Genomic DNA, 23880 nt, shown 5'->3' with positions numbered 1-23880 from the left:
TTCAGCGGTTTATGGGTGCTAGTTTGGCGGCTTCAATCCGTCCCGACGGGTGGCGTTGATGTTTTGGGGGAACTAACGTGCGACCGACTGGGACTACCTGAGGCGCTTGCGCAACTCGCCAGTCAGAGCCTCCAAACCAATTGCCGTCAGGAAGTTGATGGCGAAGCGAATGTTCGCAGGGTTGTCACGCGGGAAAATCCCTGTCAGGTGAGGCGCAATATCGGCGTTGTGCAGCTTCTCGCCAAGGCTCCGTATTCCCAACGTGTGGCAGAGTTCCTGCAACATTATTTTCACGAAAATGCGCCCACTTGACGTGGTGCCAGATTCGGTCAAAACTATGATAGAGAGCACCGACCAACTTATGGCGTCAGTGGCAAGGAGGTGGGCGAAGAACTTGGCGACGTTGCGCAACTTCGCGGTTTCCAGGCGGTGTATCAGCTGGTACTGCTTCGCAAAGCATTCCTGAAAGTTCTGCGCGTAGACTATGCGCAACTTGCACAAACGTTCCGCCTGCAGTGCGTAAAACGACTGAAACGTGCGCTCCATCGCGCAGCAGTCAATAAGCATCGTGCAAATCTCTATTTCGCTTCCCTCACGAACGTTCAGCTTCAGCAACTTGTGAACGCACTCCTCGTAGTTGAGGGACGACATTATGCATAGGTACACGGTCTTGCGCAGATTCACCAAGTCTTGGCCGGTGGAATCCCGAATGACCGTAGTCGCGCCACCAGTCGCATTATCGTCACCTGCGACTGATCCATCATCATTATCTTCCGCTTCGGAATCGACGCTAGAGTCGCTCTCTGCGCCGCCGGCATCCGACTCGTCAACACCCATCAACTGGTTGCGGATGCGTTCCCACTTCTCTTGCTCTTCCGTGTATACTTGCGGTTCTACAGGCTGGAACACGTTAAGCATCTCGTCCGACGTTATGGTTTCGTCTAAAAAGTCGAGGTCGTGCGTAATCTGGTCCTCGAGTTCAACCAGATCAAGTTCAGGTCTCACGGCAGGCTTGTCGGCGAACTTATTGCGGAAGGACTTCCACAGCGCCTCGATAGTATACTGGGTCTTTTTGTCGATTTTGCCTGAACTTAATATCTGCTTGAAACGGTCGAATATCGCCTCAAGAGCCTGTTTAGCTTCATCAACCAGAAAATTGCCGACGTCCTCCAAAAAACCCGCTGCGACATCCACGGAATCATCCGTGGGATTCTCCAACAGAATGGCCAAAAACTGCAGCGCCAAAACTTCATGAGCCACCCTGTAGTTCACCAGGTGCGCCAGAGACTTGGCCACAGTCTGGCACAGGATGCGGTCGTTCTTACGGAATGCCCTGCGGAATTGCAGGATTATGCGGCGCAAAACCAAGTTGCCTATCTCCGGAAACTTCGAGTTCAGCACAGACAGGAAGGAGACATATATGTCCGTGAAACCTGGCGATGCCATCTGTGCGCGGATCCAGCTGCGAGCCAGCAGTCCGCGACCACGAATGAGATTGCACTCCAACAACTCAACAACGAGATCCGACACGTTGGTACAGGTGAGCTTATTCACTACGGCATTGATCTTCTTCTTTAGCTTCTCCCATTCTTGGCGCTGGTATGCAACTGACCCGTCGGCAGCGACCTCCCGCTGCAGAGCAACCAGCTTAAAAGGGGGAATGTATATTCCACCCAGGCGGCCGGTTGTACGCGACGCAGGAGCGTCTGAAACGTCCGCGCCGACGTGACCATTGTCCATACCGCGCTCTGGTGAATTCTCACGGCTGCCGACGCGACGCACCTTGCTCTCGCGGTGTTCCAGCGTAGAAGGCGGGCTGCGCGGCGGGACATTGTCGTCTTCTCTGCTTTCACCCATCTTAACAGTAGGTCAACCGATGGGTAGTGGCGATGTTCGCATCGGCGGCTTAAGGTGGTGCGCAGGTTTGGACGTAGACAATAAACCACCAGACGCTACATGGAAGATATAAAACAGAGTCGACAGCGCAGTTGTTAACGTATATGTAAATATGCGCAACTGATACGCCGTTGCGATGAAGATTCCAATGCGCCGTCGCGGGGGGCGTCTGACCGCTCTATGGCAGAGCGCTGCGGAAGAAATGCTCAAAAATATTATCGCGAATTGCATACAAATTTTAAATTCATTCGTTATCAACCGTCTGTGTTATTGACACATACCACGTTTTCATAAATGGTGAACCTGTGTGCCTTGTTCTGCGTTAAAAATTAACGAAAAGATTCTTTGTTGATGCCGTTTCATACGGGTCAAATAACAAACTTTATACGGTGTAACGTCTGTCGGAGCGTTTGGTGCACGTCTGTCTTAGCTTAGATGGCGCGTATTCATCGCCGCTACTGAGACCTAAGCTCAACACCGGCGGTGGGAGCCCTTTATATTAAAAAAGGGTTTCCGCACTGCTGGGTAGCGGAAACGCGTTGAACCAATCATGACTGCAAGCTTTGCAGTTATAAATTTTTTGCGGCAGGCATGGTAACACGCGTATACGTTACATCATCAGCGTTGCTATCTCCTAATCATTGTTCACCAGCGTTAGTTACGGAAATGTTTGCAACTGTATTCGGCATCATTGTGGCGAGTTAAATCATGAGAAGTGCTGATAGTTGTTGTTAACTGCGAACAACATCTTGCCGCCAATGCCCATGCGGATGCAATCGCGGTGGGAGACCACGCCACACGACGTCTGCAGTACCCAAAGCCCTGTGTTGAAACGCGTACGACTTTTCAGCTCATGCGGAGTCACCCAGATGTCCCGGCTCGGCTTAGAAATCACACGCACGTTACGGATCACCTAAACAAAATTAGACTGCACAATAGAAAGACGCACAGGAGCACCCTTGTAATGCTTAAGTAGAATATTTATGCGATCGCCGTGTACGGAATATCCACGGATGAAACCCTCGTTCAGCAACAGCTGCAAGATCTGCACATTTAGAGCGTGGAACGGACACCACTGGCTCGCCGCATCCGTCCGCAGAAGCGGTACGACCATCTCACAAGCCCGCTGCATCGCGGAATAAGACCTTCAGGGCGGCATTTTCAGTGACTCTAGAGGCGTCAGAGTCCAGACACCGGGAGTAGACATATAGGGTTAGCGGCACGACAAACTCCTTGCCGCCTCTGCGACAGTGATGATCGTCGACTTTGTACACCGTTGATGACATGGCAATGTATCGTATCGTCTATGGTATTGGAAATAGTCAGCAAGTAAAGCAGCCTTTAACACCCGCTGCCACTCACGACGGTTGACCACGCCGTGTACGACGTAGATCACGGCGCCACAGTTTTACTAAAACAAAAGACACGATGTTGCCGGTTGCTGGCGTATGTAGATAGAAATATCGCTGCTTACGCGTCTTTCTCCGCCGCGAAGTTGATGTGTGTTTCGAAGGAAAGGATACGAAAGTAAATCAGCTTTCGCGAGAATCGAAACTGCAGCAACCGTATGTGCATCAATTTATTTTTATTATAATTCGCTGTGCGCTAACGTGGATCGAAGGAAACGGCTTTAACAACTGCAATAAGAACAGGCGGCACCGGCTCGATACGGAGACCTTCAAAACTATATAAAGTAAGTTGTCAATTTGTGGTTTTATTTTACATTTGTATTGCTGGGGAGTAAAATCGTTCTCCGAGGCCGTAATACTGTCGTTGCACATCCCGCCAACGGAGCGCGTCTGCTTATGTGGCTTGTTATTGCACTGTTCATACGGTGATTCGGATGCTCAATTTATAGACGCGTCTGTGATACTACTTTGATGCAACGGCGTGTACACTAAGGCAACGCGACCCTTGTGACGCGGGAGCTCCGCTGCCGTGTACAGCCGCATTGCGGATGGTTAGACATTTGTAATTGACTGTACCTCAAAACGCGCAATTCAACCGAATGCGCGCGTAAGCTGGTAGAATAGGTACGCAGCAGTAGTGGCACTGCGAACCATTGCAAGGTGTCACGCGCTGGCGTTTGTGTTGTCCTACGTCGTAACCGATGCGATATTTGCGTGCAAACGAGTAGTACCAGAACTATTGCGTGATTGCTGCGGGGTTTTTTCAAAAATCACATGCGCTCAGAAACAGCAATAGACGACAGGAAGTGCGCTGGCCTCCACAACAGCAAAACGTTTGCAAGATTCACCGCTTAATATTTGAAGGTACCACCTCTGCTATTTAAGATGGTGGCGGATCAGAATTATGACTATCTCTTCAAGATAGTTCTCATCGGCGACTCCAACGTCGGTAAGTCGAACCTTTTAGACAGGTTCGTAAAGGGCAATTTCAAGCTCGACTCCAAAAGCACCATTGGCGTCGAGTTCGCCACGAAAAATGTCACGCTCAACAACGGAAAAATCGCAAAGGCACAAATTTGGGACACCGCCGGACAGGAGAGGTACCGTGCCATCACCTCGGCTTACTACCGCGGAGCCATGGGTGCCATCATAGTCTATGACATTGCCTGCAAGGCGAGCTTCAGTAGCGTTTCGAAGTGGCTCACGGAGTTGCACGACTACGCAGATGCGAACATCACTATATGCCTTGTCGGAAACAAAAGCGACCTCACTCACCTGCGTGAGGTCGCAAAGGAGGATGGAGAGGCATTTGCAAACGAAAACGACCTCATATTCTTCGAGACGTCGTGTCTGAACAGCGAAAACGTCGACGTGGCATTTAAGGAATTGCTCAGCAAAATCAGCGATAAGAACACGAGATTCGACGACGGGGGCGCCTCGCTTACTGATGCGCAGATGCCGAAGAACACGGTCGTTCTCGGCGTCAAAGGCGGCAAAAGGAAGAAAGGGAAGTGCTGTTGAATTCATGACAATCACTTCACGGCCGACGATGTACCCTAATCAATAAAATGCACAGTAAGACTACATATAGCTGTGCGGATCGATCTGCCGCTGTTGGCATCCAATGCCTGCTAACTAAACCCCCCTTAATAAACGGAATACACAGCTGCTGCTATTTATTACAAATCGGGCAATAGCCGAGTCTGCTGCGGCGACACTAGTCCGGCTCCGTGGAGCTTCGGCTTCAGCATCGGCGTACGATATCTGCGATAGTTATCTGGTCCACGAGAAGCGTGCATATCATTGCTCATAACGTGCTAACGGTAGCGACGCCGCCGATAGTCGCTCCGGTCATATGAGTCATAATGCCGCTCTCTGTGGGATCGACCGCGAGAGTAGTTGCGTCTTGCATCATCACTCTCGTAACGGCGGTACCCACGGCTGTACCTATCGTTCTTTCCGCTGTGACGATATCGGTCGTACCAGCGTTCGTTTTCTCTGTTATCCCCTCGGCTGGCACGAGCCGCGTCACTAGTTTCATTTACAGGGTTTTCCGCGTCGGATTTTCCAACACGAGAAACGGATGATGAGTTGTACGTATTGACGCATTCGCCGCAACGTGTCCCAGCTGCTTTTTGGGGTGAATCATGTTTATCCATCACTCCGCTGTCGGAGCCTGTGTGCTCCCCAATGGGTCCACAGCTCACTCCACTGAGATTCACATAACGCGGTCGGCCCATAGAATACAGGCGCTCAAGCTCCTCACACACCATCACAATGTCCGACCACTTTACGTCAAAAACAACGAACCATCCATCCACCTGGACGGATCTGTGAGACGGGAAGCAAATTGCAACCAACCTTATGAAGAGGGATCCCTAGTGACGTCGCAGCCATATAAATGCAGCCAACCGCTATTACACTTGGAGTTGTAGTACAACACAAGGTCGTCCGCATGCTGAAAAGAAATGGATAAAAGCAGATATCATGTCTTCCCAGCACTGGGATAGATATGCGTACCCACCTGTCATTCAAATAACCCCAGGCGCGCTGAGCAACGTCGTTCACTCCGTTAGCCGAATATTCCCCCACGTTGCGGAAAAGTGCAAAGACGTATTGCAATATGTATCGATGAGGGCACACTAGCAGTCCTCCCATGCGAAAACCGAATTCCACAAGGATTTCTCGTTCTATGCGTAGTATTTCATCCGATAAAATCTGCTAGCTAGTGAGACACTTTTGAGTGCAATCACCTCGTCCAAGTGGATTGTTGGACAGCGCCGTTCATCTTCGTTGTTAATCAGGTAGTCGAACACACGAGCCACGTCCTTCGCCTTGCGCATGTTCTCCTCCAGCTTCGCCGCCAAAAAACACGCACTAGCCGATCCCGCCTGGTTAAAGTGAGCTTAACGCGATATAGTACCCACACGAATGTCGAATTCGCGAAGCGTACGCTTGAAATAAAACTTGTGTAGAATCGTTTGTCCAGTGGCGATAGTTACACCGTTCAACTGAAGCAAAATCCCAGCCTTCTGACGACACATCGGTTAAATAGATCATAACAAATACCTGGATTAAATCGCAGCCATAATTACGCAATATTCGATCCGTTTCGCTGTCTACGACGGTGGCACTGCTGCCTACCTCGGCAGCATCGCAGGACGCAGATTCCATTAAGATAACCGATTGTAATTGTTCATATAATTAACAATTATGTTTGTCTGTAAAAGCGGTTTCTTCGAATGTAAAAGGATGGGTTGCTCCGGGAATCGAACCCGGGACCTCTCGCACCCTAAGCGAGAATCATACCACTAGACCAAGCAACCTATGCTTAACGGCCAAATGTTTGATACAGCATGTGACATACACTGTATCTGCTTTTACTGGTTATGGAACTTGCAAGCAAAAGTGGGATTTACGTTCACTTTATCCAACTGCGGTTCTATTACGTTAGTATTAACCTACAGTTCTCGTTGCGTCTAGCTATTGTGACGTAGCAGATTGAGTTGCTTTCAAGGCGTAGATGACAATGTTTGTTTCACCTGATTAAGCATGATTTCAAGTTTTGCCACCATAATAAACATAAACGATGTTAAAATTCAGAATAGGTGAACAACGAATCAAAAGACACGTATACTTAACGCTGCAGAAGACTTCAAATTATTAGCTACATCAGCGAGCTGCATGTTTACCAACAATGCTACGAATTCTGTGCAAACCTCTGTAGCTTTTTATGCTATCTGGCATGCCAAACAATACACTGCGTTGGTATAGACGTAAAACAGGCACAATTATGAGGAATCCGTGACGGGTCTAAAAGGGAAAGAGTCCAACCAACAGCGTAAGCTCTATTGGTGCATATTCTGTTGATGGGCATAATACCATGAGAAGCGTATGACTCTTTGAACTACCCGTTTTACCAGACAAGACGAATGCCATTATGGATGACAGAAAATATGCCCTGTAATAAGATTGCGTGTAAATCTCAATAAATGCCGATTTAGTGACATTAATGTACTGCTAGAAAGTGCGAAAAGCGGCACTAACTGGATGTATCCGCATAGAACAGAAAATAACTCGAAACACATTCGTAAAGTAATTGGTAAAAGCTTAATCAGACTGCTTGTGTGCCTGCTATGGTATTGATTTATTTATGTATGTAACTATTCTTATTTTATTTGATGTTTACAGTCATTTGTTGACATTTCGTTTTGATCATCAATGAGCCATCCTATAATTCCGACATGAAACGAATTATGCATGATTCTATTTTACTTGTTATTATTGTGTTATCTCATATTATAGCTTGCAATGTGGCTACGTGCCTTGGGCCGGTTTTCGATTCTGCGGGGCTAACGCATCACGCTGAAACCGGTTGCGGGATCCATGTTGTCCTGTTGACAAATGTATTCGTCATCACTGCTATTGCCCACTTGACCTGCCGTTTAGCACCATATTACTTGTGATGGCAAGCTGGCGATACAGAGCTCAAAAACGGAAATTTAACATCGATAAGCAGTAACACCATTCCCGCATTTTCTCCACGAAATACCAGTATGTAGATACATGGGAGCTACCAGGACCAAATATTAAGCTGTCCTGTGATGATACAACTATGTGTTAATGCGCCTTGAAGTGAAAAGGCGTTTCGCATTCACGTGACGTGTATCACGGCAGTATTTGCAAAGCGTTGTTGATATCTCGTTCGCCCATGGGGATGTGAAGTAATGCTCGGCTTTGTTGGTGAACTGTCGGTTGCCACATGGAGTTGGGTATGCAGACATTTCGTTGTATGGAGCTGCATGAACGCAGGTCTAATTGCGTCACGAGCTCGACTCACGAAACGCCCATAGTTGTTTTTGACGCCAGTGCAGTGGATGAAGACCGTATTCACAAAGCTTGCTAACACTGCATTTCAAAAACTTGGAATGTTTCGTGAGTGTTGAAGAGATGCCAACCCACTGGTGCTGCGGGCTCAGAAGCAATGCGTGGCGGCTTATCCAGCTATTGCATGCCCTACTCACAAGAAAGTCCAGAAGCCAGCGAGGTCGAAAATGAAGTTAATTGTCTCGTATGTAAAACCGCCCAAAGCACGGCCGACATACGAAGCCGTCATGCCAGCGCAGAGTTGTGGCTCTACGTAACCCAAGGCTTGTATTAACTCCTGCATACGCTTAGACGCAATTAACGGCGACGATTTCAATTTCCCAGCTAAAGAAGCTGATCTCAAAGATAATAAGCCTGCAACTAACATAGGCGCAATACCCACGAAGATTACTGCGCCAGTTTCCGGATGAGCCGAAAATAACGCATCCCACGTCGCCTGCGGACTGTAAGCAGAGTTGTAGTGACTGCGGTTCTTTATTCTTCCCAGGAACTCCGCACAAGCATCCACGACGTAACATAGCTTTTCTGCGATGGTGTCAGCAGTGAGACCGTTTTTGTGTAAAAACCTCTGGTTCTCCGTATCGTATGCGGAAACAATGATATTAGTTAGTACATTGGGTGTTATATTCACACGATAACTCAGTATGGCTAGAATCATCTTTACATACAGATGCTTTTTAAGCTTCTCTTGCTCTAAGAAGTCTATAGAAAAGCGTATGGCTTTATCTAGATTTGACCACTCTGTGGATCTGCCTGACATATGTACGTATAAATCGTAAATCGCCGCGCCCAATGTTGCCAAGTTGCGCTCAGCATCGTCTCCCCTCACGGCTATCAACCAGTCAACAGCCTCCTTGAAGTTGCGAGGGACATACATCAGCGAATTGTACACCACTTGTTGATGGGCCGTTAAATTAGGCGATTTTTTAACCACACAAGTTTCGGGTATGTTTACCGACTGAGCTTGTGAACTGGCATGTTGTGATTGCGGAGGAGCAGAACACAACTGCTGTTGACCGCCACCGGACGGTGAGGTCCCTGCTCCACCATCCGGATGTGGCGTTTTCAACACGCATGGAGCAACGACGTCTTTGTGTAACGCGCCACGCTGCAACAAGTCTAGTAACGATTTAATCGTCTCAGCTATCTCCTTCGTTTCCCTATTATCCTTCAGCGACGCCATCATTTCCCTCATATCCTTCAGCGACTCCATCATTTCCCTCATATCCTTCAGCGTTGCCTTCATTTCGCTAATATCCATCAGCATTCCATCATTCCCATCCTCGTCGTAATTCTCATCCTCGTCGTGTTTCGCATGACTATTGCAGTCCGTAGAATCACTCACTGCCTGATAGTTTTGTTCATTCTCTGCTGCTGACACTGCCATCTTGCACGTGACGGATTCAAAAGCAGTGCGGCGGACCAAAATTAGCAGTGCACCTGAACCTCAAAGTACCGTCTTCAGGTAGAGATACACAACTCGGCTGCTCTCAAGACGCGCTCTCTTAAGCCTGCTTTCAATGCTGGCTGCTCCTGCACGTGCTTGCTAATCACGGTTAACTAAACTATGACTGGTTATGGTGCCAGCATAATCTCCATCAAATTGCAGTCACTTCCACTCAAACTCTGAAAATGTGGATACCCGACATAGACTGGCATTGTGTGCACGCTCGTTGCAACTCTTGCGGGGTAACGAATAAGTGGGGAGCCATGTTTGCGGGGCGCCCCTCAAAGGCTCTGCTAGGGGGTGCAGTTTGGGGTTACGATTTCAAGTCTTACCAAAGGCTTGACCATAAGTGTTTGTGGCTGATGAGTACACCCAGACAAGGTCCAATACTTATAGGGTGACACGTGTACGCCAATTCACCTCATCTAACCACCCACTCACCTGGCGGATGAGCCAACACCCAAATTTGCCAACTGGGTCTCATTCCTCTGTTACCATTGGCCTACACCGGTGAATGGCAACTAAGTCACTGCAACACTAAATGAACATGTAAAAAGGCATTGTGCAATTTGTGTAATGTTACTGGCTATACCTGGTCTGCGGCCGAATTAATTTTTGTTCCAGAGTGCACACTGTGCGATGCGGCTGTCTGGATTGGGTCAGTTTTCGAGATCATCGGGATATCGCATCATACTGTAGGTGTGAGATGCGTGATTTACGCCATCTAGTTGCTGTAGTGGTCACAGACCCTTACCTGCAAGGCTGCGGAGTTACCTACGGGTCCGCTGAGTTGTTCAAGCCCGAAACACCCAAACTCTACAATGCGGAAGGGCAGGAAATCGGGTGCAAGATCGATTTGCAGGCCGCACGCAAAGCGGCTTTCTACTGCCCAGTACCGTACCTCCTGGACCCACCCGGTTGCTTCAACCAAGTTTACGTTGAAGATGAAGTGAAGAGCTTGAGTGACATCAGCCAGTCTTTGGTAGCGTCACATTCCAATCACTTTGTCACACTGAAGTTCAACAGCGAACTCGTAGGACCCGGGGAGACTCTGAGCCAGACCCCGCCGTTGGAGTGCCGGTGCGTCACTATTAAGGGCATCGTTTTATCCACATTGCAGATCGAGAACTACTACTACAAGTATTGATTGACTCATAGAATTACATTTCGGTGAATAGCACAAGTCAATTGATGTTGATTGTCGATGTTTCTGCATATGTTGATATGTATATTGCTGTGGCGGCCCATTTCCATTGGGCTAGAAAGTGTGGATTCTCGTATTATCACTAGTCGCAGTGTTACTGTATTACAGAAATTGTGTGTGACGTGTGTGAATGACCATAATCGCAGTTGGGAGCACTATGCGAGATTACGTCCAATAACACCGGTGTGGCGTTGTGGGTGCTCCAATATCAACAAGGTTAGGCATAGGCGTGAATAGGAATGTTCGCAATTTACAGAATCGGCAACGCCACTTAAACGTAGCATTATGTAATATATGGGACAAATTACTAGACACTGAAACGTCACTAATGTTAATTATCACCTAACTTGTCATTGCGCCGCCACCTTACAATATGGGTCGGAAGGCATTTAGGTACGGCTTCATTTACTCTCTACACGTTCACGCGAACTAGATGGGATATTGCGTGACTTTTATGTGTCACACGGAGAACACAGAAGTGCAGGTTGTGGTATGCAATATCAACCATCGACCATACATTTGCATGGCGTGGACCCATCTGTAGCATATTGTGACCGCTCCGTTCCGTTAATGAAGATATACATATGAGATACCTTCTGTATAAGCACATTGTTCACACCATAGATAAGGGAATGTATGATTTTTGTGCTAATAGCGGGCATTAACCTCAGGTTATGCCAAAGAAAAGACAGTAACAACGGATGGCGATGATATTTTAGACTTGTATAGTCATTGCAATACATAACTGCTTAAATTGTGACAGTAGCTAATTTTACACGCCGGTTGACGAGTACCCAGCGTTTAGTTTTCCCGACCCGCGAAACCATAAGACCCCGTTAACCCTCTTATGTACAATAATCGATCGTAGCTCTCAAAACCATGAGAGGTGTTAATTGGGGGTACGATGTGATTGTATTATTATGAGTAAACATCCATACCTCAGACCAGGACACAGATGATATATGTTTAATTAACGGTAATGCCTGCAATGTTAGACATAGCGAGTTCTGCTTTATCGTAGTGTAGTAATATTTATGTCGCACCAAGACAGTGGCTGCTTGGTCTAGTGGTATGATTCTCGCTTCGGGTGCGAGAGGTCCCGGGTTCGATTCCCGGAGCAGCCCGTTGCTACGCGAGCAGCCCGCGGTGGATGTAGTGGTATTTGGTCGTGGTGCTCTGTTTGGATGAAATATTGATATTGGCTGTTATTTCCCAGCGCTTTAAAGCTACCTTTTGGAGTATGAGTCAGATAAATGTAGCGAGCAATTTCGCGGTTGATTTTGATGCGTACGTCCATTTCGCGTACTACGTTGGAAAGTATCTCATGAGACACTGCTCCAACGAAACATGCGATGAGAGGAAGGTTGTAAATTGGTACGGTGTCGCTTATATATGTTATACATTTCAGGTATCTCGATCATTTTCGAGGACTGCTGTGTCAGGTGTGTATATCACACGTGTCAATCATTAGTTCGTAGACACAGTCAAGTGCAAGCAAGCTACAGCTAGTGTATGGCAAACTCATCAACAACCTCATCCGCGACGAGTGTCTGCTTGTAAGTCAGCCATCTACGGAATCATGACGCCCAGATCGCCGAAGAAACGTCAGAGAGGAGAACTATTAAGAAACACCCTTCTTTTTTTGTATGGGCATGGCGTTCGCAAGCTAAGTCACATGAGTACAACATGTTAAATCTTTAAAAAGTTTAATTAAACAACCTCGACATACAAATATCAAACGGCCGTGCGAATGATCTTAAGGTATACATATTTACATAGTGGCACGTGAAATGGCCATACTAGGGTAGGCCGCTTAGTCTAGTGGTATGATTCTCGCTTTGGGTGCGAGAGGTCCCGGGTTCGATTCCCGGAGCGGCCCATCTTTTGTAAGCAGCCGATAGGTAACATATTGATTAAAAAATTCGAACGACGCAACGATTTCATTGCACACGGCAGTTATGGTCGTGTATCAGACGTCCACCTGCGTACCTTGACCTGCGTCCCTGCGGCGCGGAGTCATCAGGTGCGCTTTCGTCGGCTGATGACTGGCGGCCGCTATTGGGTTGTGACGTAGAGTCTACATGCCTCTGCACCTCTTCTAGTAAGCGTGAACGGAGATCCTCGCGCTGCCGGTTGTAATTTGCGTCATCAGTAGGCAGTTCATAGCGGCATACGGGGCATGAATTGTGCTGCTTTAGCCAAGGCACAATGCAATCGACATGGAAACCATGGCCACAGAGAGTGCGGTCCTTGCTAAGCCAATGAATCTTGTCACCTGCCACGAAATCCTCCGTGCAGATCGCACATGTCTCCAGCTTCTTCGCTTGTTCCTCGTCAAGCGTGTCGGTGTCTAAGGTTTCGAGGATCCTCTTCGCCGCAGGCGGGGGACCTTGTCGGTTGGAATTGTTCTCCATTACGTAATACAAAATCTGGTTCATTGCATGAATGTCGAAAGGATTTTGTAGAATGCTGCGGAAGAGCTCGATTGGTATGTCGGGAATTGATTGCTCGGGCCTACCTGCGCTGCCCTCACCTTCGGGAGCCGCTGCAGCCCTGCCATCATCAAGGTTTGAAGAAGCAACAGAGTTACTACCACCGTCCACATTGCTGCGGATTGTAACGCTAGATCCCTGACGTCCCGGACCAAGCGCATTTTGGAAGACCCCCTGAACAAAGTTGCCCAGCGGCATGCCTAACGCAGCAGAAAAGAGGTCAGCAGAGTCGTCTAGAGACCTATTTGCGGATGAGAACTGAAATCTCCGACCAGACGCCGTTTCAAATCCTCGATACCCGGGAATGGAGCTTGCAGGACGACGGGACGTCATCTGTCATAAACATTAGCATTTGGGGTGATATAAGCACTCAGGCGTATGAAACAGATGAGTGTGAACATATTTCGTTCATGTTAATACGGCACTGCGCAAAAGCTTGCTGATGCACTCAACGCAACCCCGTAAAGCAACAATATTGCGAAGATACCAACAATGCGGGAACACGACACTTGGCGAAAGGGAAAACGGGCACATAGACCAGGCCAGTGCTCATAACATCGTAGCTTTAGTTACACAGTACGCTATAATCGGAGATACGAAAAACGAGTCAACGGCACGAAGCCATTGGTACGATTGCCAGTGGCCACAGCACCGTCGAAGCCCCAAAACAGAGCAAAACATACAAAGACTACTACGTTTAAAATGCATATTATCCATGTATACATGCGACGCAATGTATCATGAACGAACTGAATACCCAAACGTGTAACTCGTAACGCCAACGGGCGCCAGACCTACCTTCTCGACGAAACCCTCATTGTTGCAAACCAAACAGCATATATCTCCAGTAGAAGTAGGAGTGACCTGGGAATCTGACCGCAGGCTGCTGCATATGTGGCAAAAGTAAACGCTCTCCTCTATGCTCGCCATATTTATACGCAACGAAGCCAGTAAGCAAAGGACCTGTGTATCGCGGCAGTGCCGTCACCGCTCACATATGTGACTAACAATTCATGACTACGTTAACGACTTGGCGTTAATAATGATCGGATGGTATTTGGCAATGACACCACATTGGCGCGGCTGGCTGCGGCGCGTGAACAGCAACAGTACGCCACCAGGCAAAAAGCGATAGCGATCGTTAGCATTTATTGTCGTATTATAATTTTGGTAAATAGGATCTAAACTTGTTTAACGAGTCACTGCCGGAATAATACCAAACCGTACGGGTACTGAGATTAAACACCGCATCGCCGGCAACAACTGCAAGGCGCATCAATGCGATGTTGTGGATGGATGTAAACGTACATTTGTATTAGTTTAAACCAAGCGGACAGGTCAAGATCCAGTAACAGCGACAGCCAAATAACTCTAGCGTGTAGAGCTGAATGGGCGGATCCGACCGTTGCCGCAAGTTGCGCCGTAAAACATGTCAATGACAAAAATGTACATCATTGACATTCTAGTGAAACTCTGTTACCTTTGTGTCAGCAGCGGACACTAGCTTGTGAACTTTGGCGGCACCGACAATTGGCTCCAGCTGGTGAGCATGAAATCGCGTGTACAAAGTCACCAAAGCGTTATTCTTCGACAAATCCAGCATTCTGAAAGCTTCGCGGTAGATCTCTGGGTAGTCCGGTGGGACGACGAAAAGCACGCGGCATGTTCCCTTGATCACGTACCGCTTAAAGAAAAGCAAACGTGACGTTGTCAAAACAACGGGCGTTTTCCCTGTATGCTGCGTTAGCAACTCATATTAACGCGACGCTAACTCCTCAGTTTCGGATATAACAACAGTGGCGAAACGCTACGACACTACAAATCGCGTATCAAACAACAGAGCATGGCTTAGGTGGCTGTGGCGTTCCCCAAAATAATGAAACACAATACAAACGCCCATACAGCAAACTTACCAGCTTGAAACTGCTGACGAGCAAATAGCATTTGTTTGCTTGAATTCGACTCATGACAGGGGAGGTATTCAAAATTGGCCATTTTCAGCTCCTTTTTTACCCTGTAGCCACATATTAACCCTGTAAATGTTGAACTAACCGCAGAAAGTGCGTATAGTCACCTAGTACCACCAAGACTCCCCCGATCCCCTGGATGCTGTTTAGCATGTTCTTCAGGAAATAATTCAAGAGCGATCCATCCGCGTCAGTCACACTGGATGCAGCCACTTTAATGAATAGCTGCTTTACTCGCAGCTGTGATCCCAAGAGCACAAAGTCCTGTGTTGGCACGGATGCTAGCTTTATAAAACCTCGACGGTTAACGAGACGCTTGAAAAAAGCATTGAACACAAAGTGCTGGGTACAAGATAGACCAACAGTCTGGCGGTAAACTTCGCTCTGACCGTCGATTGTCGATACGCGTAGGCGGCTGAGGTCAGCATCACGCCACTTCTTTAGAGGCCGATTAAGCTTCTCAAATACTTCGATAAAGAACTGCCAATTCTGAAACTTCAGCACATCCATGCGGTCAATTAGCAACACCTCAATGCTAGACAGAAAATCGTACTCTTCATCCTCCTGTAGCATTATCTTGATGCCCAGAGGCGAGGTGACTATAATGTCACTAGTGTAAAATGGCGTGTATAGATGCAGCATCCCACCTTGGTACCTCAAACCCATCTTAAATGCGTCATCCTGATTGCCCGAAAATGTTTCGACGTAGTCCAGTGATTTATGCGTTTTGCTGAAGCTTGACACTTGGGCTGCAGTGTCCTCTTCAGGAAGGTCATACTCCTCGTAGAACTTCTCTACCTTGGGGTCCTGCGACCAACATTACACAGTAATAATACGATTACATACCCCCTTTTTCACGGATAGAAGCGTCACAAGGTGTTGGATAAAATCACGTGCCATGCACTTCAGACCACAGATGTATAACACACGCGGCCTAGTAAAACCGTGAGACTGCTCAACTGTTGACGTCACGCTTTTGCATATGTGGTTTGCCGCGTGTAGTGCCATGAGAAAACGCATAGACGAGACGTCTGTAACTTTGCACCCAGCATAAAACACGTCGAGATAACTGTTCATGCAATTGAAGAAGTAACGCAGGCGACTGCGATCCTTCGGCATCCATCCACCTGAACGCGCCTTTTTATGCAGCTTCGTAATCTTCCTCTGCAACGCCTCGTGAAATCCGAATGAATTTATACCCGACACCACCCTTGGCAACACTTTGGATTTCAGCACCTGCTGTAGAATAGGCGTCAAAAACTTAAACTGGCAGCTTTTGAAGAAAGGTATCGGTATGGGCGATGTTGCAGTGATGGGCTCCGTGGCCCTGAGGTAGTCGTCATATCCCATATTGAAGGAATCAAATGCGTCGAGACAGATGCCGTCGGAGGACTCTTCAGACACCTCTTCAGGCTCGGATTCTGCGTCTGCATCGAATGAATCCGACAGAATTTTAGCAATATTATCTACATTGCTATCTGATTTTGTTATTTTGCGTCGCTTATCCGACCGCGATCTTTTTCCGAGCACCTGAAGCAGATGCTCAAAGGCCGACGGCGGCTCGGACTCCGAATCGTCACCTTCCATTGCCTACGACCAGTTACACCCATATACAATCCAGCGATGCGATGTAGTGGAAGCAACGTGTTTTCAACGGTCAAGCCGCACTCCCCAGCCGCGGGCACATGAGAGATGAACGAAGAGGCTAAACGTGGGTATAGAAGACACCTCAGCAGCTCAAACACACAATACCATTATGTTGAAGAAATGTGTATGTAACTGATAACGGATCTTATTCAACCGTAATGTTTTCACTGGCCTAGTAGAGGTGAAGCATATCCGGGAGTGGCGCCTTGGATTCTATGCTGTTGCACTGGCAAACTTCAATGTGCCGGAGTTGTGATACTTCATGAAGGTGTGGACTGTATGTTCGAAGATTTGAACTGATATACGTCGTCAAGTTGGCGGCTGCGTTCCTTCTGATTTGCATCCTTACTTACAGATGGCAATTATCGCAGGCATACAAATTGCCAGGGAATACGATAAAATTTCAGACAGTCCTTTCGCCCAATGTTAACTGCAGTGCTCGTGCGTTGCGCTCGGATGCGCAGGAAAATGGCAACAATGTAACCGAAAGCACGGGAGGTACGACGCTAGTTACAACGCCGTTGTTCTACGTCAACGGAGAACTGCACGTCGGACACGCATACACACTGGTAGCAGCAGACGTAATCAAGAGGTATGAGCAACTGCTTGGAAGGAATGCCCTTTTGTTGTCCGGAACCGACGAACATGGCACAAAAATTGAGGCTGCAGCCCGCGCAGCCGGACAGACACTGTCGCGCTACGTGGAGGATATGCGTACTCACTACCACGAAGTTTTGAATTCGTATAACGTAAATGCAGATGTACACATCCATACTGCGGCAGACGACCACGGACACAACGTGAGATGGGCGTTCAACCACCTGTTGCATAATGGCGACATCTATGAGGGGCTGCATAAGGGCTACTTCTCGCCTGCAGAAGACGCCTATTATACGGCATTCCAGATTACGAATGGACTGTCCCCACAAGGTTTTGAGGTTCAGCCCGTAGCGGAAAAGGCGTATTTTTTCAGACTCTCTAAGTACCAAGATGCGCTACGGCAACTAATCGGCACGGACGGCTTTTTAACGCCAAAGGAGCGGAGGAATGAGGCCCTATCGCTGCTAAAAGGTGATTTACCCGACGTTGCAATAACCAGGTCGAATACACGATGGGGTGTTCCACTAGACCTACCGGGTTTCGAAGACCATACCATTTACGTCTGGTTCGACGCATTGATGGCATATGCGCTGAGAAGCAGGGGGGGTAAACATCACGACAATACAATTATGGTATTTGGAAAGGACATTTTGCGGTTCATAGCATTGTTGTGGCCTGCTCTTTTAATGTCGTTGGATATGCCGTTGCCGCGGCAAATGATATGCCATGGGTGGTTGACGTGCAGCGGCGAAAAGATTTCCAAGTCTAAGGGCGAAAAGGTCCTTGCGTTGCCAACGCTTGGTACGGCAGACGTGTCGCGATTCGTCCTCATGAGCTTGGGCGCTTTCGGTGAAGATTTCAATTTCGACAGCACCCGAGTGGAACAACTGTCAGAGCTGGTGAAGGACAAGTATGCCAACCTAACCCACCGGATAACAGGCCTAATGAACAACAGGGGCGTGTACCAGCTGGACCGCAATGAAGCGACTCAAATGGACCCTCTCGTCAAGCAACTTTTGGACGGATGGGGCGTTTTGCGGCAAACAATGCAACATTACAGGATAGACCTGTATATTAGTGAGCTGAACCGTTTAGCGGCAGAGATCAACAGTTACATAACTCGGAATCAGCTGTGGGGAGTTCAAAGTGAAGGTGACTTTAGGCGCCACTGTTTAGTGCTATGCAGGGCACTGCTGGTGTTGACTGTATATTTATACCCAATAATGCCAAATATCGCTCGGATGAACATGGAGCGACTGCAACCCCACATAAAGGAGGTGCCTGTGGGAATAGGCGCGGCCTCAGACATATTGCAAACATTGGCCCAAGTTGACTTCAATCCCCGGCATTTGGCCCCCCTAATGTAATCTACGTTTAGTGTACTCACGATTGCTCCACACGTTTTTTCCGCTAGTTGGGCGCCGGAACCACGGCCACGACTTGGTGCTGAACCCCGTACATAGCATGAACACGAAACCTACGGAGGCTTGCGATAGTGGATAGAGTCACGCATTTCCTTCAGCTTCAGGGCTTCTAGTGAGCTGGTTTCAGGATACAGCTGTGCAGCCTCGCGAACTACCGAAAGGCGTTATATGTAGCATGCGTAACGTACCAACTGGGCGTTGGTAGGAAAGGTGCTCACGCTCCTCGTAACTCATGGGCAAGTGACGCCCCAATACTATGCGCCGAAAGTACCAACTCCTATCTGTCTTGCAAATGTCGTGGTGGTACAGCATGTCGTCCACATCCTTCAGCGTGCACTGTAATGAGTTATTACTGTCAACAAAACCCAATAAATCTAGCCAGACATAATGAGCAGGCACGTGAACTCTGGACACGGAGAGTTCTCATGTGTGAAACGGACATATACCCATTTCGTTGTCTGCGGGAGTGGTATAACACACCTTCACTGATTCAGCCAACAACAACTTTGCCTGATGGCTGAATACTGTCGCCGAGTCGGACTCCTTTTCCCTGGGTGTCAAAAACTTCATCATTTCGTCTGGGAACGCATTTAAATGTTCAACTGATTGCCAACTTACGTTGCAACTTTAGCTGTCTCAAAGGGCCATTCAGTTCTTCGTCGGGAATGGGCCGTTTGCCAATGAGTCGCAATTTTGTGCATATTTCCTGTGTCACATTTATAAACTACACAACACGGTCGATAACACTGATGTACGTTGCATTACCTCCAAATAGGTCGCAAACTTGTCAAATGTGAACTCTCCAGGCTGTCGCATGAGACACTCCACAGAGTACTGAAAGTATTCGGTGATCTGCTCGTCTGGGTCTCCCTGCACGCATTGGCTGCTCAATTCGGCATGTTCACCTCTTCGATGCGGGCCACTCGCTTGATGCTCTGCCAAAGCTTGGTGACCATCGATTTTTCGCCCTCAACCTTCGGGTACAAGTCGACATTCGAAGCTCCGGAATCCAGTTTAGCCGGGGCACTACTGACAGGCTGCCAGAATGAAATACACCGCGATTCCCATTGCTTGGATTTTACGTGTTTATAAGGCGGAAGGCGACAAAATGCCGTCAAGGGTGACTTAAACTGCAAGTTTTGCGATAGACGATATATAAACATTTTCTAGATACACAGTGCTCTCAAAATGATATAAATGGCTCTACATACTTTGGTAGGAAAGCATGTATGGCGAAAGAGTTGCCAGTGTACCAACCATCAGGTCAAAAGCCGTAAGAAGTAAAAATTCCACGAGTCTCTAAGGCAAATCAACACACATAGCTTAATTTCAAACATAGTTAACAGGAACAGCCACATATACTATTTTTAGACGTCCTAACGCCGCATTACGCCCGCATAGGAAGTGCGGTAGACAGGCCCAGTATTCAGTGTGTAAGAGCCAAATTAGCTAAGGTGGTTATTATTAGTCGACACACCCATTTATGTGGAGGCCACAATTTGATATTTGCCGCATCTTCCATTCAAATTTCCACTGCTGTCAACAACGTAACTCCACCAGCCAAATTAGATCACCACGTTCACTGTGCGGTTTCACGTCCCAAGATACGAAACTGTGACTCTAACAGCTGTTTTGAATGACTGTGTAATGTACTATTCCGTACAATATGCTCTCTGGTATCAACAATGCGCACCTTGCGGGATATCCGGTGTACAAACTTATTATCCCTCGCCGATATGACCGCTGTGTGACGTTTGCGATTCGAACAACCATTACTTACACGTATAGATGAGACTAGATGATTCCATCGTGTCCGTCCGTTGTGATGCCAAGTCTCTTGCTGGTAACGAATTCTGCGGGTCCCTTTGCATTGCCCAGTGACGGCCTTACCTCATCGTGTCCAGCGGGTAGGTGGCTGTGCGTGCGATAAAAGCGGCGAAAGAGCCGAAGATTACATTCCATGGATACATTTCAATCGGTTTAAGCTCTAGAAGAATCATAAAAGACTGCGTTATCCATACCTCTGGGCTTTAGGGGACGGATGGTAGAGTTGTATGCCGGGTTGCGCTCAATCTGCAGACTCAACCTCTCCTTCAACTTTCCATGAAGGTGGTTGTTCAGTGGCAACGCAATCATCAGGTGCACCGATGTCGAGGCAGCACAGATAGTGTAACCGCTGTAGAGCCGCGCAAGCCCTGATTGTAATGCACAAGGAACCGTTTATACTTACCATACTTCGAAATAGTTTCACGCAGATATGTACGTACTGAGACTTCTCCTGCCAGAGTGGACGCAAACCTTCCGTAGGCGACGTCGAAGGGGTAACTAAAAAGGTGCGCAAAGCTGCACAACATAACCGTGCGCATGTAGGCGTAACTGAAAGTGTCATTGGCGTTCGAGTATGAGTTGCCGAGCCACACCCTGGAACCAATCAACACGCCCGGGTATATTGCACCGGATAGCGTGTGGACCCTAGCTAAACTCCACAATTTTTTAAAGCCCACCGATTCGTGGAGGCCTGAATGTATCGTGTAAAGGTGCTTAACAAAGGCGCTTCGAGTTGCACGATGGATGCATCTACCAAGAATGCAACGGAGAGGCGTTTCATAACTAAACATCGGAATGCAGGTGCAACATCGATTCAGCATGCCATTGGGTAACGGCTACTCACCTATCAAAATTTTGAGTGGCGTTGGATGCGAAATCCTCAGCATGTTATAAAGGGTCATGTTACCGCTCTGGGAAGCCACGCAGCTGCGATAAATCGGAGCCAGCAGGAACCGCTGGCTGGCCATAGGCAGCGCATGGGCGAGGTACTGCGTCAGATGGATGCGCGCCTCGCCAACACGTTTCTTGTGCTTCTTGTAGTTGAGCTTCAGCAGGTTTTGCTTGAGGCGCTCCAGGCGGTCATTCGTGATGTCAGCCATTGTTCAGTTTTCCTGCCTGCCTTCCATGACGTATCGCAACGAGTTAGCAGCAGTCTTCCGCATCACTCGGTTAGAGGTGTATATCGAGGTTCCAGTGCTCATGTGTAGCGTCATATTGGCGTGTCGGCCTGAGGCAGACCCGCGTATCGTCACTATTTCCGTGGCAGTAACCGCGGAACAAGCAAACTAACGATATTACAAAACCCTTTAGCACGCAGGCAAGTTATGCGAAGCCAAATACCTGGCTGTGTAGGCAATAAAACGATTGCGTCGTCAGCTGCCTAGCTTGCACATCGCGGCAAGGGCTCATACTAGGCACACATCGCCACACATACACACTTAAATAAGCCCATCGTAAACGCCGAATCATTTACTCTTTTCGCCTTCCACAATGGAATTCGGGCATTGCAGTCAAGTACCGGGAGTCTAACACACCAGGCGTTGGAAAGGCGACCATGTACGGCGGCATTAGACGACGAGCTGTCAAATGCTGCACCGCGGTCCTCACGCTGCTCTACACGGTATTGGCGATCATAGGTACGTCTTATATGCGAACGGTCATGTACGACAGGCATTGGCGGGGGAATTGTCCTACTACCGCCCTTGGTGCGCATTCAGCTGCCTTATGAGATGCCCAAGGCACTTGGAACGTGGCACATGAAGCTTGATAGCGCCGGCAATCTGATTACTGGCTCCCGATTCGACTTTGATATCACATTCTACAACCCGTCCCTTCTACCGGTCGCCTTTACCTCGCAAAAGGCAGCTTTCTACTTCTACCCTATAGGACCCACGTCGGAGTGCATGAAATATCATTATAAGGGTTGGTCAAATGTCGTGCTGGTCAGCGTGATGCAGGGGAGTATGTCAGAGCTTCAACGGGAACCGGGGTTATATCGCAACTTCATCGGGAAATCTCCAAAGACACCAAGGACGGCCTCATATCAATAGAGAACTTGTCTGTAAGTACTAACCCGTCTCTGCATTGGGAGTAAAGTGCGACAGGTCACAATTCCGCCGAAGAGGCGCCATTACGACCTTTACAGTACGAGGGTCCCAGTAAAGGCGCATTTCGAGGTCTACAGAGGCAACAAAGGCGTTTTGAGTGCACTAAAACCGCTATACATGGACTGCGTTAAGTACGGGGCGATACTTCTGACATTACGCATAAAGGAGATGACCAATCGGTTGTGGATGCTGAGCAAAAGTGTTCCCGTGACTTACGAGCTCCTGCTTCCCCTTCGATGCGAGGTGCAAGGTTCGCTTGCTCCGTTGTTTTCTGGCCCCGCAACATTCGGTGTGAGTATGCTGCAGGAAACCACCAATTATGGCGAACGGAGTGACGCTGCTTTCGGCGGGACATAGCCACCAGCCTGTAAAATATGGCCGTGTAAATCTAATGTTGCTGACATCACCTTCGTGCCCTACTCTGGATTATGGCGGGCGCCTATTCCTATTGCTGTGAAGGTGCGGATACTTGTGTGATGGGTATTGCACAGCGCCGAAGTCAGTCAGGAGGTTGGGCCGGGAGGAGGGAACGTCGTTGCCTGGAATCGCTCGCCAGTCCCCAGGGATACATCGTGCGCCTCGGAGTGTGACAATATACTCATGCAACGACGTATCGGTGGCGTCACCGTTGTGCGTGCTTACACATTTAAGAATCTTTAATAGACCGCGCACAGGAGACATAATAGCACGCACCTAATAACAGTATTGCACACCAATGTGACTAAAGGAGGTGTCTCGTGATGGGCACGTCTTTTCCACGAAAAAAGAGATAGACCCGAAACTTCGGGCCGTATATGCAACCGCGAGCAATACGTCCCGCATTCGGCAACCGCAAACTAGATTCTGTTGTCACGACATAAATACAGATAATAGTATGCCATTTAGCGGCCGTTCAGCACGCGTTAAAGCGCGATGTCGCACAGCTATACACGGCTGAGTGCTGTGCGCATTCACGCTGTGCAAAGCTACAAC

General features: G+C 48.3%; 14 protein-coding genes across 14 annotated transcripts; 5 read left to right on the top strand and 9 right to left on the bottom strand.

Annotated features, from left to right (window-relative positions):
* Positions 1-93: 93 nt before the first annotated feature.
* Positions 94-1857, bottom strand: BBBOND_0401660 (MIF4G/MA3 domains containing protein, putative; the record flags this gene model as incomplete). The annotated part of the gene is made up of 1 exon (XM_012914406.1): positions 94-1857. One exon carries the CDS (start codon positions 1855-1857, stop codon positions 94-96), a length of 1764 nt encoding a protein of 587 aa, XP_012769860.1.
* Positions 1858-2602: 745 nt separating this feature from the next.
* Positions 2603-3010, bottom strand: BBBOND_0401650 (30S ribosomal protein S8, putative; the record flags this gene model as incomplete). The annotated part of the gene is made up of 2 exons (XM_012914405.1): positions 2603-2809; positions 2846-3010. The coding sequence occupies 2 exons, from the start codon at positions 3008-3010 to the stop codon at positions 2603-2605; spliced, it is 372 nt and encodes a 123-aa protein (XP_012769859.1).
* Positions 3011-3470: 460 nt separating this feature from the next.
* BBBOND_0401640 (hypothetical protein) lies at positions 3471-3677 on the bottom strand (the record flags this gene model as incomplete). The annotated part of the gene is made up of 1 exon (XM_012914404.1): positions 3471-3677. The coding sequence occupies one exon, from the start codon at positions 3675-3677 to the stop codon at positions 3471-3473; it is 207 nt and encodes a 68-aa protein (XP_012769858.1).
* A 513-nt stretch (positions 3678-4190) lies between these two features.
* Positions 4191-4826, top strand: BBBOND_0401630 (ras-related protein Rab11A, putative; the record flags this gene model as incomplete). Its single annotated transcript, XM_012914403.1, has 1 exon — positions 4191-4826. The coding sequence occupies one exon, from the start codon at positions 4191-4193 to the stop codon at positions 4824-4826; it is 636 nt and encodes a 211-aa protein (XP_012769857.1).
* A 296-nt stretch (positions 4827-5122) lies between these two features.
* On the bottom strand, positions 5123-6479 carry BBBOND_0401620 (cyclin 4, putative; the record flags this gene model as incomplete). The annotated part of the gene is made up of 6 exons (XM_012914402.1): positions 5123-5626; positions 5667-5763; positions 5830-6023; positions 6059-6196; positions 6233-6337; positions 6375-6479. The coding sequence occupies 6 exons, from the start codon at positions 6477-6479 to the stop codon at positions 5123-5125; spliced, it is 1143 nt and encodes a 380-aa protein (XP_012769856.1).
* A 1846-nt stretch (positions 6480-8325) lies between these two features.
* BBBOND_0401610 (hypothetical protein) lies at positions 8326-9579 on the bottom strand (the record flags this gene model as incomplete). Its single annotated transcript, XM_012914401.1, has 1 exon — positions 8326-9579. One exon carries the CDS (start codon positions 9577-9579, stop codon positions 8326-8328), a length of 1254 nt encoding a protein of 417 aa, XP_012769855.1.
* A 766-nt stretch (positions 9580-10345) lies between these two features.
* On the top strand, positions 10346-10786 carry BBBOND_0401600 (hypothetical protein; the record flags this gene model as incomplete). The annotated part of the gene is made up of 1 exon (XM_012914400.1): positions 10346-10786. One exon carries the CDS (start codon positions 10346-10348, stop codon positions 10784-10786), a length of 441 nt encoding a protein of 146 aa, XP_012769854.1.
* A 1297-nt stretch (positions 10787-12083) lies between these two features.
* Positions 12084-12544, top strand: BBBOND_0401590 (hypothetical protein, conserved; the record flags this gene model as incomplete). Its single annotated transcript, XM_012914399.1, has 4 exons — positions 12084-12217; positions 12252-12285; positions 12322-12399; positions 12434-12544. The coding sequence occupies 4 exons, from the start codon at positions 12084-12086 to the stop codon at positions 12542-12544; spliced, it is 357 nt and encodes a 118-aa protein (XP_012769853.1).
* A 239-nt stretch (positions 12545-12783) lies between these two features.
* Positions 12784-14265, bottom strand: BBBOND_0401580 (hypothetical protein, conserved; the record flags this gene model as incomplete). Its single annotated transcript, XM_012914398.1, has 2 exons — positions 12784-13509; positions 14134-14265. 2 exons carry the CDS (start codon positions 14263-14265, stop codon positions 12784-12786), a joined length of 858 nt encoding a protein of 285 aa, XP_012769852.1.
* A 532-nt stretch (positions 14266-14797) lies between these two features.
* On the bottom strand, positions 14798-16889 carry BBBOND_0401570 (-U3 small nucleolar RNA-associated protein 25; the record flags this gene model as incomplete). Its single annotated transcript, XM_012914397.1, has 4 exons — positions 14798-15066; positions 15249-15349; positions 15388-16109; positions 16149-16889. The coding sequence occupies 4 exons, from the start codon at positions 16887-16889 to the stop codon at positions 14798-14800; spliced, it is 1833 nt and encodes a 610-aa protein (XP_012769851.1).
* A 483-nt stretch (positions 16890-17372) lies between these two features.
* On the top strand, positions 17373-18916 carry BBBOND_0401560 (methionyl-tRNA synthetase, putative; the record flags this gene model as incomplete). Its single annotated transcript, XM_012914396.1, has 2 exons — positions 17373-17390; positions 17414-18916. The coding sequence occupies 2 exons, from the start codon at positions 17373-17375 to the stop codon at positions 18914-18916; spliced, it is 1521 nt and encodes a 506-aa protein (XP_012769850.1).
* A 110-nt stretch (positions 18917-19026) lies between these two features.
* BBBOND_0401550 (hypothetical protein, conserved) lies at positions 19027-20136 on the bottom strand (the record flags this gene model as incomplete). The annotated part of the gene is made up of 6 exons (XM_012914395.1): positions 19027-19124; positions 19162-19325; positions 19410-19551; positions 19577-19697; positions 19721-19843; positions 19879-20136. The coding sequence occupies 6 exons, from the start codon at positions 20134-20136 to the stop codon at positions 19027-19029; spliced, it is 906 nt and encodes a 301-aa protein (XP_012769849.1).
* A 631-nt stretch (positions 20137-20767) lies between these two features.
* Positions 20768-21900, bottom strand: BBBOND_0401540 (hypothetical protein, conserved; the record flags this gene model as incomplete). Its single annotated transcript, XM_012914394.1, is given in 5 exon segments — positions 20768-20807; positions 20864-20979; positions 20984-21168; positions 21204-21491; positions 21645-21900. Coding segments are annotated over 5 exon segments (885 nt in total).
* Positions 21901-22355: 455 nt separating this feature from the next.
* On the top strand, positions 22356-23265 carry BBBOND_0401530 (hypothetical protein, conserved; the record flags this gene model as incomplete). The annotated part of the gene is made up of 4 exons (XM_012914393.1): positions 22356-22437; positions 22472-22723; positions 22759-22862; positions 22906-23265. The coding sequence occupies 4 exons, from the start codon at positions 22356-22358 to the stop codon at positions 23263-23265; spliced, it is 798 nt and encodes a 265-aa protein (XP_012769847.1).
* Positions 23266-23880: the final 615 nt, after the last annotated feature.

Source organism: Babesia bigemina, assembly GCF_000981445.1.
Source record: "Babesia bigemina genome assembly Bbig001, chromosome : IV".
NCBI lineage: Eukaryota > Apicomplexa > Aconoidasida > Piroplasmida > Babesiidae > Babesia > Babesia bigemina.
Note: the sequence above shows the minus strand (reverse complement) of the source record. Positions and strands in the feature narration are given on the sequence as shown.